At 42.7% G+C, this 15,724-nt stretch overlaps 1 protein-coding gene across 1 annotated transcript in view; it reads left to right on the top strand.

The window, feature by feature from the left end:
- Positions 1–12,801, top strand: part of LOC124796227 — a 166,409-nt gene extending 153,608 nt beyond the window's left edge. Inside the window, exon 13 of the mRNA XM_047260318.1 lies at positions 8,033–12,801. Within this exon, the coding sequence (XP_047116274.1) occupies positions 8,033–8,701 (669 nt within the window). The 3' untranslated portion in view covers positions 8,702–12,801. The remainder of the gene's footprint in view (positions 1–8,032) is intronic.
- Positions 12,802–15,724: the final 2,923 nt, after the last annotated feature.

Genomic DNA, 15,724 nt, shown 5'->3' with positions numbered 1-15,724 from the left:
TACATTCATTTCATTCAGTTTTCCTCCTATTTAAAAAATAAATAAATAAACACCTACTGAACGATATTCCTCTGAGAATACCACCACGAAACGAATGGACATGATGAGGACTGCTGCCTACCGTGACATCGTTACATACACTAAGTAAATTAAAATCGTTGGAACAAAAGGTATCAATATGAATTAAATGAAATTACATCAGTGAAATCACCAGACAGTTAAACTGTAATGAAATGTGTATGTAACAACAAACCAGCTTTGTGGTAATATTGAGACTGAATCAGATAGAAAGCCGACTGGAAGGATGACAGCCAGTTGATCTTTGGCGGTTTGTACAGCATAGCACTTATGGATCCACATACGTATCTTAATGGGTATGAATTCCGCTTGTTTTTCGCCATTCAAAGTCTATGTGCATAAGGTCAGTTACGGTATCCAGTAATTGAAAAGTCTTTGATTCCAGTTCTTAGGTGTATAGTGCTACCTTCTTTGCTGATACTACCATATTGGTTCTTACTTCTGGTGGCGATGGCACAGATTTCCGTCCAAAGCTCAAGTGTTTTATTCGAAATGACGCAGCTCGTAAACCTGGAAGAGTATATTCGAAGAACAGGAGCGTCCGACGCCTACTGCGCCACCAGACGTCAGCCGTAACAACAGCTGTGCTGACGACAGTCAGTTGCAGGCGACTGTAGGCGACCTGCGGGACGAAGCCCACCGCTGTACCCCGGACCCCCGGACGAGACCGCTCTCCGACACGCCACAGCCGTTCCCTGTCGCCCTACAGAGGTGCCAGCCGCTCACCTAGCCGCCAAATTCAAAACAAGTAAGCGAGGCAACCATCTTTGGACGTCAGGACGTCCCAGATCAAAATCCTCCATGAACGACTTTCACCAAGACGAGGAAAATCTCATCGGCTTCACCGTCGACGACCAGTCTGCTTGGGTACTAGTGTTTTTCTGTAATGTCCGATGTTTATTGTTGCCAGCTAAAGAAGACTATGTCTCGTGATTCGAAAGCGATTCTGTCGAATGTCGTAAATGGGTAATACATCCAGCCGACAGGAACGTGTACTGCAAGAATAACTGTCAAAGACGGAACACAGTCTCTCGAATTTGTCATTTAATATAATACAGTCATAATGTTATTCTCAGATGGAACTTCTTGCTGGCATCACAAGCAATCACACACTCTCAATGATCAAAGTCTCAGGTAGACTAAGGTATTCCAACCGGCACACGTCCCGAAGACTGTTCTGTGCAATTGCTTGCCATTGACTATGTAATCGACGAGACGAATCCCAGTTGTCAGTCTGGATGCTCACTTAAACTTTGAAGTGTTTATCAATTGAAAAAAGCTATTCAGACTCGTGAAAGGTATGTGTATACCAGTGACGATAGCAAAATTGGAGGTGATCGAGGAGAACTTCCGATTATTAACTGTATGAGCAACCACAGATCATCCCTAAAGGTAAGCATGTAGGAACTGCAGAAAAAGTCCAAAATGGACAGCTCAGTGGCATCGATGTAGAATCGTGTTACGCTACAGACAATGCGAGGGAGGAAGATACTACCAAACTGTTAACAGGATCTGATCTGGCCGAGGGACAACTCCAGGCAGCGCCAGCCCGTCTGTGCCCATTGACATAAGCTTTCAAATCCAGAGTGGAGAAAAGAGATATCAAGCGCCCTATGGTAAAACATCACATTAGGCAGCTCTCTTATTGGATTTCGCCAGCTAAGCGACTCATGATTGCGGAAGAAATGGAGAAGATGCTGCGACATCATTGAACATTGAGCGAGTCCTCGATCCTCCCCTGTGGTCCTTGTGAAGAAGGGGGAAGACAAGTAGCGTTCCTGCATCGACTATCGATGACTGAGGAAAATCATGAAAAAATATGTATACCCATTGCCGCACATTGGTGATGCCCTACACTGATTGAAAGGAGCAAAGTATTTCTCAGCTTCAGATACGCAGAAAGGCTACTGGTAAATCGAAGTTTACGAGACAGAGTAGAAAAAAACTGTGTTCGTAACAAGAATAGTTGACGTGATCGCCAAGAATTCAAGTTTATGAAGGTTGGAAAATGTAAGACTCCAGCCACCATTGATCATATGAACGACATGCCTTAACTATCTGGATGACATTGTCTCTTTTTTTGAACAATGTTTGAAGAACATCTAGACTGCCTGACAATCGTGATGTGTGTACAGATCTGAATACGAAAAAGTGCCTCTTTGTCACCCAAGATAAGGATTCTGAGACACACAGTGAATGGCAATGTAGTTGTGCCCTGACATGGAAAAAATAAGTGCAGTCAGAGATTTACCGACCGCTCGGCACATTTTTGATATGCGAAGTTTTCTCATAATGTGCTGTCAGCTGTACCGCGTGCAGCGTGACTAGCGGGTACCGTTACTGACCGGCTTGCTGTGGGTCCAGACTTCAAATACAATCACAAGCAAATAAATGCCATTCCTTATTTGTCATTTCTAGATAGTTCTCGGGTTTTGCCATATTGAGATATTCTGGAATTTTCGATATTTGTATTAATAGCAGCATCCTCCGTTCGCGGGGCAGTTATATGCTGTTCTGTTTGTCCACTGCTGTCCATAATAAATATGCTTACACTGCTAAGCGTTGTACTTCATTAATGACTTGCCTTTCGAATTTTGACTTGATTGTGGCTTTGACATGGCAATACTGAGCAGTAACGAAAGAATACAAGGAGAACAATAACGAAGGCTGCTGATGAGTATTGGATAGGAAGAGAAATATGCGTTGGGAAGGGAGACTCAAAATCTGGCCACCAGACCTTGAAGCGACCACAAAGTCTATCTCCGTTATCTTAACAAACGAACAGTTGAAAATCATCAGATTTACAAACAGAAGAGGAATATTGATAAAAAGGTTGTAAAAGAGGCCCAACAAGAATCTTTGTAATGGTTTGTAAACATAATCGAAGATGGCGTCCACGGAAAACAAGCGCTAGTATGTAACACAATGAAAATCCTTAACAAAGCACACAGAGATACAGTACAGGTAAATAACACAAGTCAGCGGCAGGCAATAGGTCGAACGATTGAAACGCGTTTTGTATGGAGGCGAAGAGACAGAAAATAGGGAAATTGCATGTATAGAGTTGGGAGGTGTGGCCCATTCATGCTATGATGTCCTTTATTATCATTTATTATTATTATTATTATTATTATTAGTCTTATTTATGCTACGATGTTCTTGCAAAATAGGACAGCAGGCATGGACAGCATCAACAACGAAATTCTATCCGGTGTAATTGCTCTCCATCTGAGAGTGGTAAATCTATTTCGTGACTGTCGGAAAAGAAGTGTTGTACCAAGAGCATTTTAACAAGGAAAAATTGTATTTCTATTTTAAAAAATGTGCTAGAAGCAGCTGCCAGAACTACAGAGGGATTAGTTTACTGGAAGACCCATAAAAATTTACTCTTGCATCCTGAACAGCAGACTAAAAATAATATCAGTTGGTTCACTAAGTGAAGAACTGATGGGCTTCCGTAAGAGGAATATCGAAAACGGATGCAGTATTTATGACGAAGCAGATCATATAAAAGCATGCATAATTTGTTCGAGACACCACTGAGCACTCGTTGATGTGGAAAAAGGCATTGATAAAGTTGGTAAGGAAGAACTATAGATCATAATAAAGAAACAAGGATATCCATCCAATTGTGCTCATCAGAACACCATAACAAGACTATATGAAAACACGACAACCACGTTCGATGAACAGGGTTTGGACGAAAAAAATATGGAAACGTCAAAAACACGACACATTACCGTGCGTAATGAGGTGCACGAAACACGTTGCATCTTGTTACCTCAGAAGGATAACTATAGGTTCTGTACGGTTTTTGAGGGAACAGTGTACCATTCTTCTTGCAAAATAAGTCCAAGTTCAGGAAACGATGAAAAGACGTATAGCGATCACACACCGTTCTTACCAACGTAGACGACAAAGAGATCTGGTGATTGTAGTGGCCAGAGGAGGGGCGACAATTCATGCCTGTGCTCACAAAACCAGTCCTGCACGATGTGAGCTGTGTGTGTCGTTTTGGAACACAGCATCACACACTGTGCCGTGATAACAACACGAAAAGCCAAAGTGGTCACAAAATCCTTAGCAAATGCAACACTGGAGAGTAACCATGCGGCTCAAGTTACCACCGAACGCCCATAATTTTCAGTCTTGTACGTAAATTCGGCCACAGGTTGCAAACAGTGTGAAACACTTCTCTTCCTAGCAAATAACGTTCTTCCATTGGCTACGTTTCACAGCTCCGTGCTTCTGCATCACTGATGAGTCCTTCGTGAGCGCTCCGTTCATTTCTGCTGTGACTTTTGCAGCTCTCGTCGTCTTATTTCCTGTCACAATTCTTTTCAATGACCGTCACTCACGGTCACTCACCACCCACTTTTGTCAGCTTTATCACTTAGCTGATGATGTTGTTCTGCTTTTCGTGTTGTTGTTGTTGTTGTCTTCAGATCGAAGCCGGTTTTATGCAGCTCTCCATGCTACTCTACCCTGTGCAAACGTCTGAATCTCTGAGTAACAACTGCAACCTACATCCTTCTGAATCTGCTTAGTGTATTAATATCTTGTTCTCCCTCTACGATTTTTACCTTCTACGCTTCCCTCCAGTACTATATTGGTGATCCCTCGATGCCTCCGAATGTATCTTGCCACAAATTCGTCTTCTCCCCAAGGATACCAGCAACTCTGACGGAATGTTATTTACTGCAAGTGCCTCCTTCCGACTTAGGTCTTTCAGTGGCAAGCTACTCCGCGATGCAGAGCGCCTCTCTTGCAGAGTCTGCCACTTGAGTTTGCTAAACATCTCCGTAACGCTATCACGGTTACCAAATAACCCTGTGACGAAACGCGCCGCTCTCCTTTGGATCTTCTCTATCTCCTCCGTCAACCCGATCTGGTACGGATCCCACACTGATGAGCAATATTCAAGTATAGGTCGAACGAGTGTTTTGTAAGCCACCTCCTTTGTTGATGGATTACATTTTCTAAGGACTCTCCCAATGAATCTCAACCTGGTACCCGCCTTACCAACAATTAATTTTATATGATCGTTCCACTTCAAATCGTTCTGCACGCATACTCCCAGATATTTTACAGAAGTAACTGCTACCAGTGTTTGTTCCGCTACCATATAATCATACAATAAAGGATCCTTATTTCTATGTACTCGCAATACATTACATTTGTCTCTGTTAAGGGTCAGTTGCCACTACCTGCACCAAGAGCCTATCCGCTGCAGATCTTCCTGCATTTCGCTACAATTTTCTAATGCTGCAACTTCTCCGTATACTACAGCATCATCCGCGAAAAGCCGCATGGAACTTCCGATCTACTAGGTCATTTATATATATTGTGAAAAGCAATGGTCCCATAACACTCTCCTGTCGCACGCCAGAGGTTACTTTACCGTCTGTAGACGTCTCTCCATTGATAACAACATGCTGTGTTCTGTTTGCTAAAAACTCTTCAATCCAGTCACACAGCTGGTCTGATATTCCGTAGGCTCTTACTTTGTTTATCAGGCGGCAGTGCGGAACCGTATCAAACGCCTTCCGGAAGTCAAGGAAAATAGCATCTACCTGGGAGCCTGTATCTAATATTTTCTGGGTCTCAAGAACAAATAAAGCGAGTTGGGTCTCACACGATCGCTGTTTCCGGAATCCATGTTGATTCCTACATAGTAGATTCTGGGTTTCCAAAAACGACATAATACTCGAGCAAAAAACATGTTCTAAAATTCTACAACAGATCGACGTCAGAGATATAGATCTATAGTTTTGCGCATCTGCTCGACGACCCTTCTTGAAGACTGGGACTACCTGTGCTCTTTTCCAATCATTTGGAACCTTCCATTCCTCTAGAGACTTGCGGTACACAGCTGTTAGAAAGGGGCAAGTTCTTTCACATACTCTGTGTAGAATCGAGATGGCATCTCATCAGGTCCAGTGGACTTTCCTCTGTTGAGTGATTCCAGTTGCTTTTCTATTCCTTGGACACTTATTTCGATGCCAGCCATTTTTTCGTTTGTGCGAGGATTTAGAGAAGGAACTGCACAAACTGTGAAACAGCTTTGGGAAAAGGTGTTTAGTATTTGAGCTTTACGCGTGTCATCCTCTGTTTCAATGCCATCATCATCCCGGAGTGTCTGGATATGCTGTTTCGAGCCACTTACTGATTTATCGTAAGACCAGAACTTCCTAGGATTTTCTGTCAAGTCGGTACATAGAATTTTACTTTCGAATTCACTGAACGCTTCACGCATAGCCCTCCTTACGCTAACTTTGACACCATTTAGCTTCTGCTTGTCTGAGAGGTTTTGGCTGCGTTTACACTTGGAGTGAAGCTCTCTTTGCTTTCGCAGTAGTTTCCTAACTTTGTTGTTGAACCACGGTGGGTTTTTCCCGTCCCTCACAGTTTTACTCGGCACGTACCCGTCTAAAACGCATTTTACGATTGCCTTGAACTTTTTCCATAAACACTCAACATTGTCAGTGTCGGAACAGAAATTTTTGATCTGTTAGGTAGTCTGAAATCTGCCTTCTATTACTCTTGCTAAACAGATAAATCTTCCTCCTTTCTTTTATATTCCTATTAATTTCCGTATTCAGGGATGCTGCAACGGCCTTATGATTACTGATTCCCTATTCTGCACTTACAGAGTCGAAAAGTTGGGGTCTGTTTGTAATCAGTAGGTCCAAGATGTTATCTCCACGAGTCGGTTCTCTGTTTAATTGCTCGAGTTAATTTTCGGATAGCACACTCAGTATAATGTCACTCAATGCTCTGTCCCTACCACCCGTCCTAAACATCTGAGTGTCCCAGTCTATATCTGGTAAATTGAAATCTCCACCTAAGACTATAACATGCTGAGAAAATTTATGTGAAATGTATTCCAAATTTTCTCTCAGTTGTTCTGCCACTAATGCTGCTGAGTCGGGAGGTCGGTAAAAGGAGCCAATTATTAACCTACCTCGGTTGTTGAGTGTAACCTCCACCCATAATAATTCACAGGAACGATCCACTTCATTACAGGATAAACTACTACTAACAGCGACAAACACGCCACCACTGGTTGCGTGCAATCTATCCTTTCTAAACACCGTCTGTGCCTTTGTAAAAATTTTGGCAGAATTTTTCTCTGGCTTCAGCCAGCTTTCTGTACCTATAACGATTTCAGCTTTGGTGCTTTCTATCAGCACTTGAAGTTCCGGTACTTTACCAATGCAGCTTCGACAGTTTACAATTACAATTCTGATTGCTGCTTGGTCCTCGCATGTCCTGACTTTGCCCCACACCCTTTGAGGCTGTTGCCCTTTCTGTACTTGCCCAAGGCCATCTAACCTAAAAAACCGCCCAGTCCACGCCACACAACCCCTGCTACCAATGTAGCCGCTTGCTGCGTGTAGTGGACTCCTGACCTATCCAGCGGAACCCAAAACCCCACCACCCTATGGCGCACGTCGAGGAATCTGCAGCCCACACGGTCACAGAACCGTCTCAGCCTCTGATTCAGACCCTCCACTCGGCTCTGTACCAAAGGTCCTTCGTCAGTCCTGTCGACGATGCTGGAGATGGTGAGCTCTGCTTTCATCCCGCTAGCGAGACTGGCAGTCTTCACCAAATCAGATAGCCACCTTTAACTCCAGTATTTCTTTTTGTAGTAATTCTGGCATGAACTGATACCTGAAATCAGTATGTGTAAACACAAAACAATATAATATTGCAGAATGTTCAGGGAAGGTCCATTTTCCATTTGACATAAGAAGGGAAATACACGTGGGGTAACAAAGATCAACAATGCAGCAGAGAGAAGGCATTTTGCTTATGACCAAATATTTACACAGCTTTTGCCGAAAAGAGCTTATTTGTCTTCTGTTATGCTGTGTTTGCCAGCTTTCTATACTTCCTCCCACAAAGTGTCCACTTAACGTACTCGTCGGGAACGGCACTGCCTGCGCAGGTGACGGTGAACGACCGTCCGGCCCTCCGCGGCCCTCTGCTCCTGCCGTTCCTGCGAGGCTTCACGCACCTCAGCGACCTGGACCTGAGCCTGGAGAAGAGCAGCGTCTCCGGGACGGGCGTGCCGCTGACTGTCGACGACAAGGCACTGGTGACCTTCTTCCAGACGCTGTCGGCCAGCTTCCGGACGCTGCAGAGCCTGCGAATCAGCCACTGGCGGCTGAGCCTGGAGGACGCGGAGCGAACGCTGCGCTGCGTGGGGCGCGCGCTCAAGGCGTGCTCGCTGAGCCACCTGCAGGTGGACGGGCTGCGCGCAGCCGACGTGGCGTGCCGCGCGCCCGCCGAGCACCTGTTCCTGCAGGCGGTGGTGGCCAACCTCAGCTACCTGAGCTGGCTGAGCGCCGCGGGGGTGCCGCTGAGCCAGGCGCAGGCGGCGGCGCTGGGCCGTTGCGTGCGCGACCGCTTCCCCGGCACGGCGCTGCAGCTGAGCGTCAGGGACATGGAGGCGGCGGCGGCGAAGGCGCTGGTGGCGGCGCTGCGCGACGGCGGCCGCCTCGAGGTGTCCTTCCTGGCCGGCGCCGGCCCCGGCTGCGAGCTGCGCGTCCAGCGGGTCGCCAAGAACCCCAGGCTCCGCGTCAAGCTGCGCCGCTTCACCAGCCTCAAGGAGTGAGCCTCACCCCACATCGGCTGGCGCCCCTGGATTTCCCGACCAAATCCTGCCACAACAGCTACACGGTTAAATCTTTTGGATGTCTGTGCACTTTAATATTATTGAGAGCAAAACCGTAAATATTATTGTGTTTTTCAGAAGCTAGTTTTCAACTTCAGACTCTGTGACATTCTCGTGAGTCCAAATGTTACGAATTAACTGAATGGAGCGGTCTAAAAAAAGTTTTAAACGCATATTTAAAGGACTTTTCTTCTTCGGAATACAACAAAAAATTCTACAGCAGATTACACCAGTACAATTCAAACTTTCCAAACTAAAGCGTTGTAAGAAAAATTTGACTTGCATTTTATTTCCCCTACATTGCACCATACATTGGAAAAGAACCGCTGACTATCTCAAGTAATCGTGTACTGAAAACTGTTAACATTACGGTATTAATACTATTTTGGTAATATTTCTCAGTCAATGTCAGAGTAGTATTTGTGGTAAAGTATCACTGCAGTTCCGGAATGAGAAATTGTGATGTTAACTAGTTGAGTCAAGTTGCTCGTCCTGCTAGAATCCGTTCATTGAGGAAATGGTGAGGTACAGCCATAATTTTATTGAAGGAACACTACGTCTGTATTACGTATTTGCTTCAGGGATTGAAATAAATCTTTGTGTCCATGCGAAATGTGAAATTTTAACGTATACATTATGTCCGTGAATTAAATAGTGTTGTAGTATTGCATACTGTCAATGGTGTACAGTGTCAGATGTTTCCTTTCCTCGTGACATTTTGACATTTTCATAATCCTACAATGCGATATTATCTCGGCTGAGAACAGAAACAAGCATATTTTGCTCATATTTCAGCTTCTTCTGCCATTGATAGTCTGTAACTTTGGATTTCAGTCTGGTGAACAAATACGTTCACTTTTATCGTAATCCAGTTTTTTCCACAATCCAATTTTTCAATCAGAAAAGTTGGTCTGTGCATGAATAGCCATTGTTACACTAGCACCAAACGTTATCCTTTGCTTAACTACAGTTGGTAACCTTTTAAAAAACTTTTTTTGTAACTCACACTGGTAGTACACGAAGATTGTACTGAGATTTTCCACAGGAAATGCCACTCAGTCAGTATTTCTACAATTCTTGAGAGAATATCATATTAATACATCTTATAACGTGAATTGTTTGAAGTATTGAAAGTCAAAATAACTATGGGAAGACCTCTTCATATTTACCAAGCAAGTGTTATTTAACTACCAGAAGTACATTATGAATGCTTTCCTTGTAACTTCGACGATTCAAAGATACATGCCGCACCATTTAGTTTACCATTGATGAAATAAGGGCTATTAAAAGTATCTCATATCAGTTATCAATCCTCCTTCGACACTGATGTTCCATATCTCGGCCACCGCGAGTTTACAGTGGACCAACAGTGAATGTTCTTTGTGTCTCTGCCTGTGCGTTTTAGAAGAAATATTCGTTGATAAAAAGAACATCACAGAAGTTATAGTTGAGCGCACTGACAGATCTGTACATGATGCAGGTAATCATTCTCGTCCAGTTCCTGGTGTAAATGTACATGAAAACTGAAGAACATGTTGCACACGTCCCATGTACGCTCGCTTTAGGAATGCGATATCATGTGCTGTGTGTCTACGTGTGGATTCATGGCGACAGAAAGGTGAAGCCCAGCTTCACTGGCTTCGACTGCGCGATTTCTATGATGACTGCGTTGCCTCCCATTAAACCTTCACACTTCCTGAAGCAGCAATAGTTGGGTTCCATCAGGAAGGTGTCTTTTTTATCAGGATATCGTTCTGAGTAGAGTTCCTTTGTCAGAGTACTATCACGCCTACCTTCAAGCAAAAGCGAAGGAAAGTAATGGTGACACAGTTTTAAATCAATAATGTGCACAACATATTGTTTAAGTGTACTACATGCATCCATATAGTAAACAAGAAACATTGTTGTAATAACTGTTCTGCCAATGCTGTTCTGTTTCATAGGTAAGTACCATCTTTTCTCCGTTGTTTCCACGCAAATCTTCAACAGAAGATGTCTGAGGGAATGACTGGCGTCCATTTTCCTTGTGTTTCCATTTTTTTTACTGTCAACTCCACCTGGCGGCGAGTTACATCAGCCTGGGTGGCTATACTGTGTACCAGTACTGCAGAGTCAAAGTCAGTTTAGTACAGCAACCTCAGTCAGTTTTGTGTTTTGTATTTAACTCCCTCATGTTTACATGAACGGTACATTGTAAGACGTTTTTGAACAGGTTTTATGCAGAGAAAGTGGATTACCAAATAAGAGATACCAGATGTTATTTAAAATAAATATAATATCTTGATAACGAATAAAGCTACACAAAAGGGAATGATGTTGGTTAATGTCGTCCTGATAGATAAACAATTGCATGACAATTTTTTTTTTATTTGTGGACAAAAAGTTGTTTGTGATGGTCAATATAAATTGGACACGCAATATAACAACATTCTTGTACTGAACGTGTAGATGTTGTTCTATACCATTGCACTGATAAGCCAAAAATATACGTGCAAGTTCTTTTCAAATCAGGCGGTCTTTTATTAATACTAGCATAGAAAAATCGCTATGTTATGGTTCTCCTAAGGTAAAATTTAACGATATAGCATCACAAATGTGAAGGTTTATTGTGTACTCTATTCAATAGCTATGGCGCTGAAGATTACCTCAGTTGTTTACTAACTCACTTGTCTTCTTACATGCAACTCATTAAAAATTCACTGTTAATCTTTGAGAGACTATCATTGTTTACATGTTCTGCAGCTATAATTTGTGGCTGTAATTGGAAGAATATCTGGACAAACTCGAGTATTTGGCTGTCATAACAGCTCTGTCATACAGGCAAAGTGATAAAGTTATATAAAAACGATATTATAAGTATAACATAAGCTGCTGATACAACACATCTTTTTATTGTGGCAAAGGCATTTCTTCCCAGAAAACTAAGACAAAAGAACATTCTTCATTACTCTACATGTTCCGATTTCTTTGGTATTACAGACAGAGTACTTCAAATGCTGCTTTGCTCCTTTGTGATACATTAAGAGAAAGGTTAAGCTGGTTTATCAAAATTTGTACTCCCTGACCATAAAACCACGTTTTCACAAGTAGAATTACCATCATTTAAAAAAATGTGTTCTGCTTCGATCCTTGGACTTACTGATTGCTTTCACTTTGTACTAATTTAACTACTAGAAATTTAGACATCTTAGAGACAAACTGTTATTGTGATCATCGTTGTGTGACTTCTAATAGACAAACTGAGATGGTACCTCTGGAAAGGAGACAATGTGCATTGTAGGATTAATATGTTGTGAATGTATAAATAAATGTAATTTATATCAGGTTTTGGAAAAGCACAAATATAAATTTTATAAATGTGTGAATTAGCAAGAATTACAAAGTTTTATTGTTCTACATGGTGCTATGTGTGAAAAATGAGTGTTTAAAACTGTTCTATTCAGTAGAAACTGTTTCATAAGAGGATGTTATTTTAAATAAATTAGTCTTCAGCATTTTGCACTGCAGAACCTAGCAGTCATGCTATGTCTAATGGAAATTCCAGACATGTATTTTGAAAAGGATACTCAAGTGTCGAATATCACATAATAGTAGTTTACACTGCAGAATGATAGATGTTTCCATAACAGATTTCTAAGAAAAGTGTGTTTCCAACATACTGAAATATTTGATACATTTACTCTGGTATTGTTACTGCACACTAAATTAAATATCTATCTGCTGTATTATTCTCATGTTGTCATACATGGGATTCATTAAGTTTTATATATGTACTGAGCAACATAAAACAAAGACAAAAATAAAACAAAAAAATATGGAAATGAATGATGTTGACAGATTACATATATGTTTTGTATTATTGTTATTGGAAGAAAGTTGCAGTAAGTGAGTGCCCTACAATGGCTTTACATGCTAAGTTTGCCATTGATATCTCTGATGTAAAAAAATGTTTATATAATTTCTAACAATTGTACTACTTATCTGCGTTTAAGTGGGAAGATAGGTTTTATTTAGAAATATTTAATACAAATTTGTTAATGTGACACAAATATTTATTTCAAAATAAATAATTTTCATCAGACAATGCTAATTTAAATGCATCTGATTTTCCTATAAAAACTATCTGCATGTGAGTTGTAAGGTTAAATAAAAGACCATTACTTGGAAGCAAAACTCATTCACGCTGGTGGAACTTCCCATTCGCTCTCTAACACGGCTCACAAATTGCTGCAGTTCACTACTCTGATCGACAGAATGATGGAATGAAGAAGACAGGAGGGCTGATGAAAACTAAAGGTTACAGAAGGTCAAAAGACTAGCATCAAGAATATGTGAGTAAGCCTGCCAGATTTTTGGTTGAGGACAAAAATGAGAAGATGGACAGTTTCTTGTTTTGCACGATATCACTTGACTGCCTTGTGCTGTATTTTTTGTGCAGTTACATTACGGAAACTCACTCCTTCTCCCTCCCTCCCTCCCCCCCCCCCTCTCTCTCTCTCTCTCTCTCTCTCTCTCTCTCTCTCTCTCTCTCTCTCTCTCTCTCTCTCTCTCTCTGTCTGTCTGTATCTCTCTTGGTAGTCTTGGAAATGTTGAGTGGTCAACATCACACATTATTCAGGGTGATGATGATGATGTTCGGTTTATGAGGTGCTCAACTGTGCAGTTATCAGCCCTTGTACGAAGTCGCAATCTTTCCACAGTCCAATCTCGCCCACGTTCACGAACCGTGATGACAACAACATGAACACCCAGTCCCCGGGCAGAAAAAATACCCAATCCGGCCAGGAATCGAACCCGGGACCCAGGACCCTGTGAGCCAGAGGCAGCAAAGCTAGCCACTAGACCAAGAGCTGCGGATGTTATGCAGGGTGACTGTTATGCTGTGACTGTCAACGTCAAATGTATCACTCTGAGATTTGGAACCTTGATGTGGAACAACTGAATCGAAGCTTTAACTGAGGGAGAGAAAATTTTGGACTAATTTGGATTGCTGAATATGAACAAACTGTGATACACACAATATTTTCTAATGGTTTCATTTTTATGCACTACTTGCACTGTGCACTATATTCACAATAGTCACCAAGCTTCTATGCAGTTATGATATCACAACACTTTCGTTGTATTTGTTCAAACAGTCTGATGTTATTTGAACAATGTCACTGTCAGAGATAATTCTGTCTGAGATAATTCTTAAGCTGAGACAGGTGTCTGAAGCTCAAAAATATTCAAGCTGGATCAGATCAGGCGAATTACTTGATCAAGAAATAGGACTACATTCGAATTAACAACTTCATTTCATTGGAGAAACATCAATTTATGGATATTTGTATTGCACTGGCTGTCTTATCCCACTATGTGGTTGACATGGTAACATCCAACACATTTCTTAATGTAGCAGTTGTCCTTAACACAGTGTGATAGATTTGCCCTTCTCCATAAAACGTACAGGTTTCTACAGGCTATTTCTCTTTCGACCCAAGCTCGGTGCCTGGCATTGCGTGGGAACTGATACTGGGGAAGGGAGCAGAGAGGCGGGTGGCAGAGGGGGGGACAGGAGGGTAGGGGAGAGTAGAAGAAAGGACATGAGATGACCTTTGCCATAAAACATGCAGGTTTCTACAAAGTATTTCACTTTTGAGCCAAGCTCGGTGCCTGGTATTGCATGGGCCGGCCGGTGTGGCCGTGCGGTTCTAGGTGCTTCAGTCTGGAACCGTGTGACCGCTACGGTCGCAGGTTCGAATCCTGCCTCGGGCATGGATGTGTGTGATGTCCTTAGGTTAGTTAGGTTTAAGTAGTTCTAAGTTCTAGGGGACTAATGACCACAGGTGGTAAGTCCCATAGTGCTCAGAGCCATTTGAACCATTTGGTATTGCATGGGAACTGACACTGGGGAGGAGAGGCGAGGAGAAAGTAAAGAAGAGGAGAGGAGAAAAGAAAAGAGGACAGAAGGAGAGAGGAAAGAAGAGAAGAGCAGGGATGAGCAGAAAAGAGGAGAGCAGGGGAGCAGAAAGAAGAGGAGAGCAGGGGAGAGGAAAGAAGAGGAGAGCAAGGGAGAGGAGAGCTGATGAGAAGGGAGGAAAGGAGGATGGAGGGGTGGTGAGGGAAAGAAAAGGGATTGGAGAGTAGGGTTGGGGAGGCATGTGGACTGGAGGGGAGGGGTGATGAGAGGAGAGAGAGGGGCATGCAGGGAAGAGTAATGAGCAGGATAGGGGCGGGGTCAGTATGAGTGGGGAGGCATGAGGACAGGAGGGTATGTGAGCGACTGTGGCCTGGCCCATTCTGAGCTATGCGGGTGGCACAGTGGTTTCAGCTTTACTGGACCTGCAGTAGTCTAAGGAAGTCACTACCCCACTTAGCACTTTTGACTGGTGTGTCAGTCAGTAATGTATGTTCACAGCACTGTGCACAGATCGGAACCTTACGAAGTACATCTACATCTACATAGTTACTCTGCAGTTCACACTTAAGTGCCTGGCAGAGGGTTCATCAAACAATTTTCGTACTATTTCTCTGCCATTCCACTCTAGAATGGCGCGTGGGAAAAAGGAACACCTACATATTTCCATTAGAACTCTGGTTTCTCTTATTTTATTATGATGATCATTTCTCCATACGTAGGTGGGTGTCAACAAAATATTTTCGCATTCGAAAGACAAATTTGGTGATTGAAATTTCGTAAATATATCTCTCCCCAAAGATAACCGCCTTTGTTCCAGTGACTGCCACCTCAACTCGCGTATCATATCTGTGACACTCTCGCCCCTATTGCGAGATAACACTGAACGAGCTGCCCTTCTTTGCACTTTTTTGATGTGCTCCGTCAATCCTACCTGGTGAGGATCCCACACCGCGCAGCAATATTCCACCAGAAGACGGACAAATGTAATGTAGGCTTTCTCTTTAGTTAGTTTGTCACATCTTCTAAGTGTCCTACCAACAAAGCGCAGTCTTTGTTTCGCC

The sequence above is a fragment of the Schistocerca piceifrons genome, chromosome 4 (genome assembly GCF_021461385.2).
Source record: "Schistocerca piceifrons isolate TAMUIC-IGC-003096 chromosome 4, iqSchPice1.1, whole genome shotgun sequence".
In the NCBI taxonomy this organism is placed as follows: domain Eukaryota; kingdom Metazoa; phylum Arthropoda; class Insecta; order Orthoptera; family Acrididae; genus Schistocerca; species Schistocerca piceifrons.
Note: the sequence above shows the minus strand (reverse complement) of the source record. Positions and strands in the feature narration are given on the sequence as shown.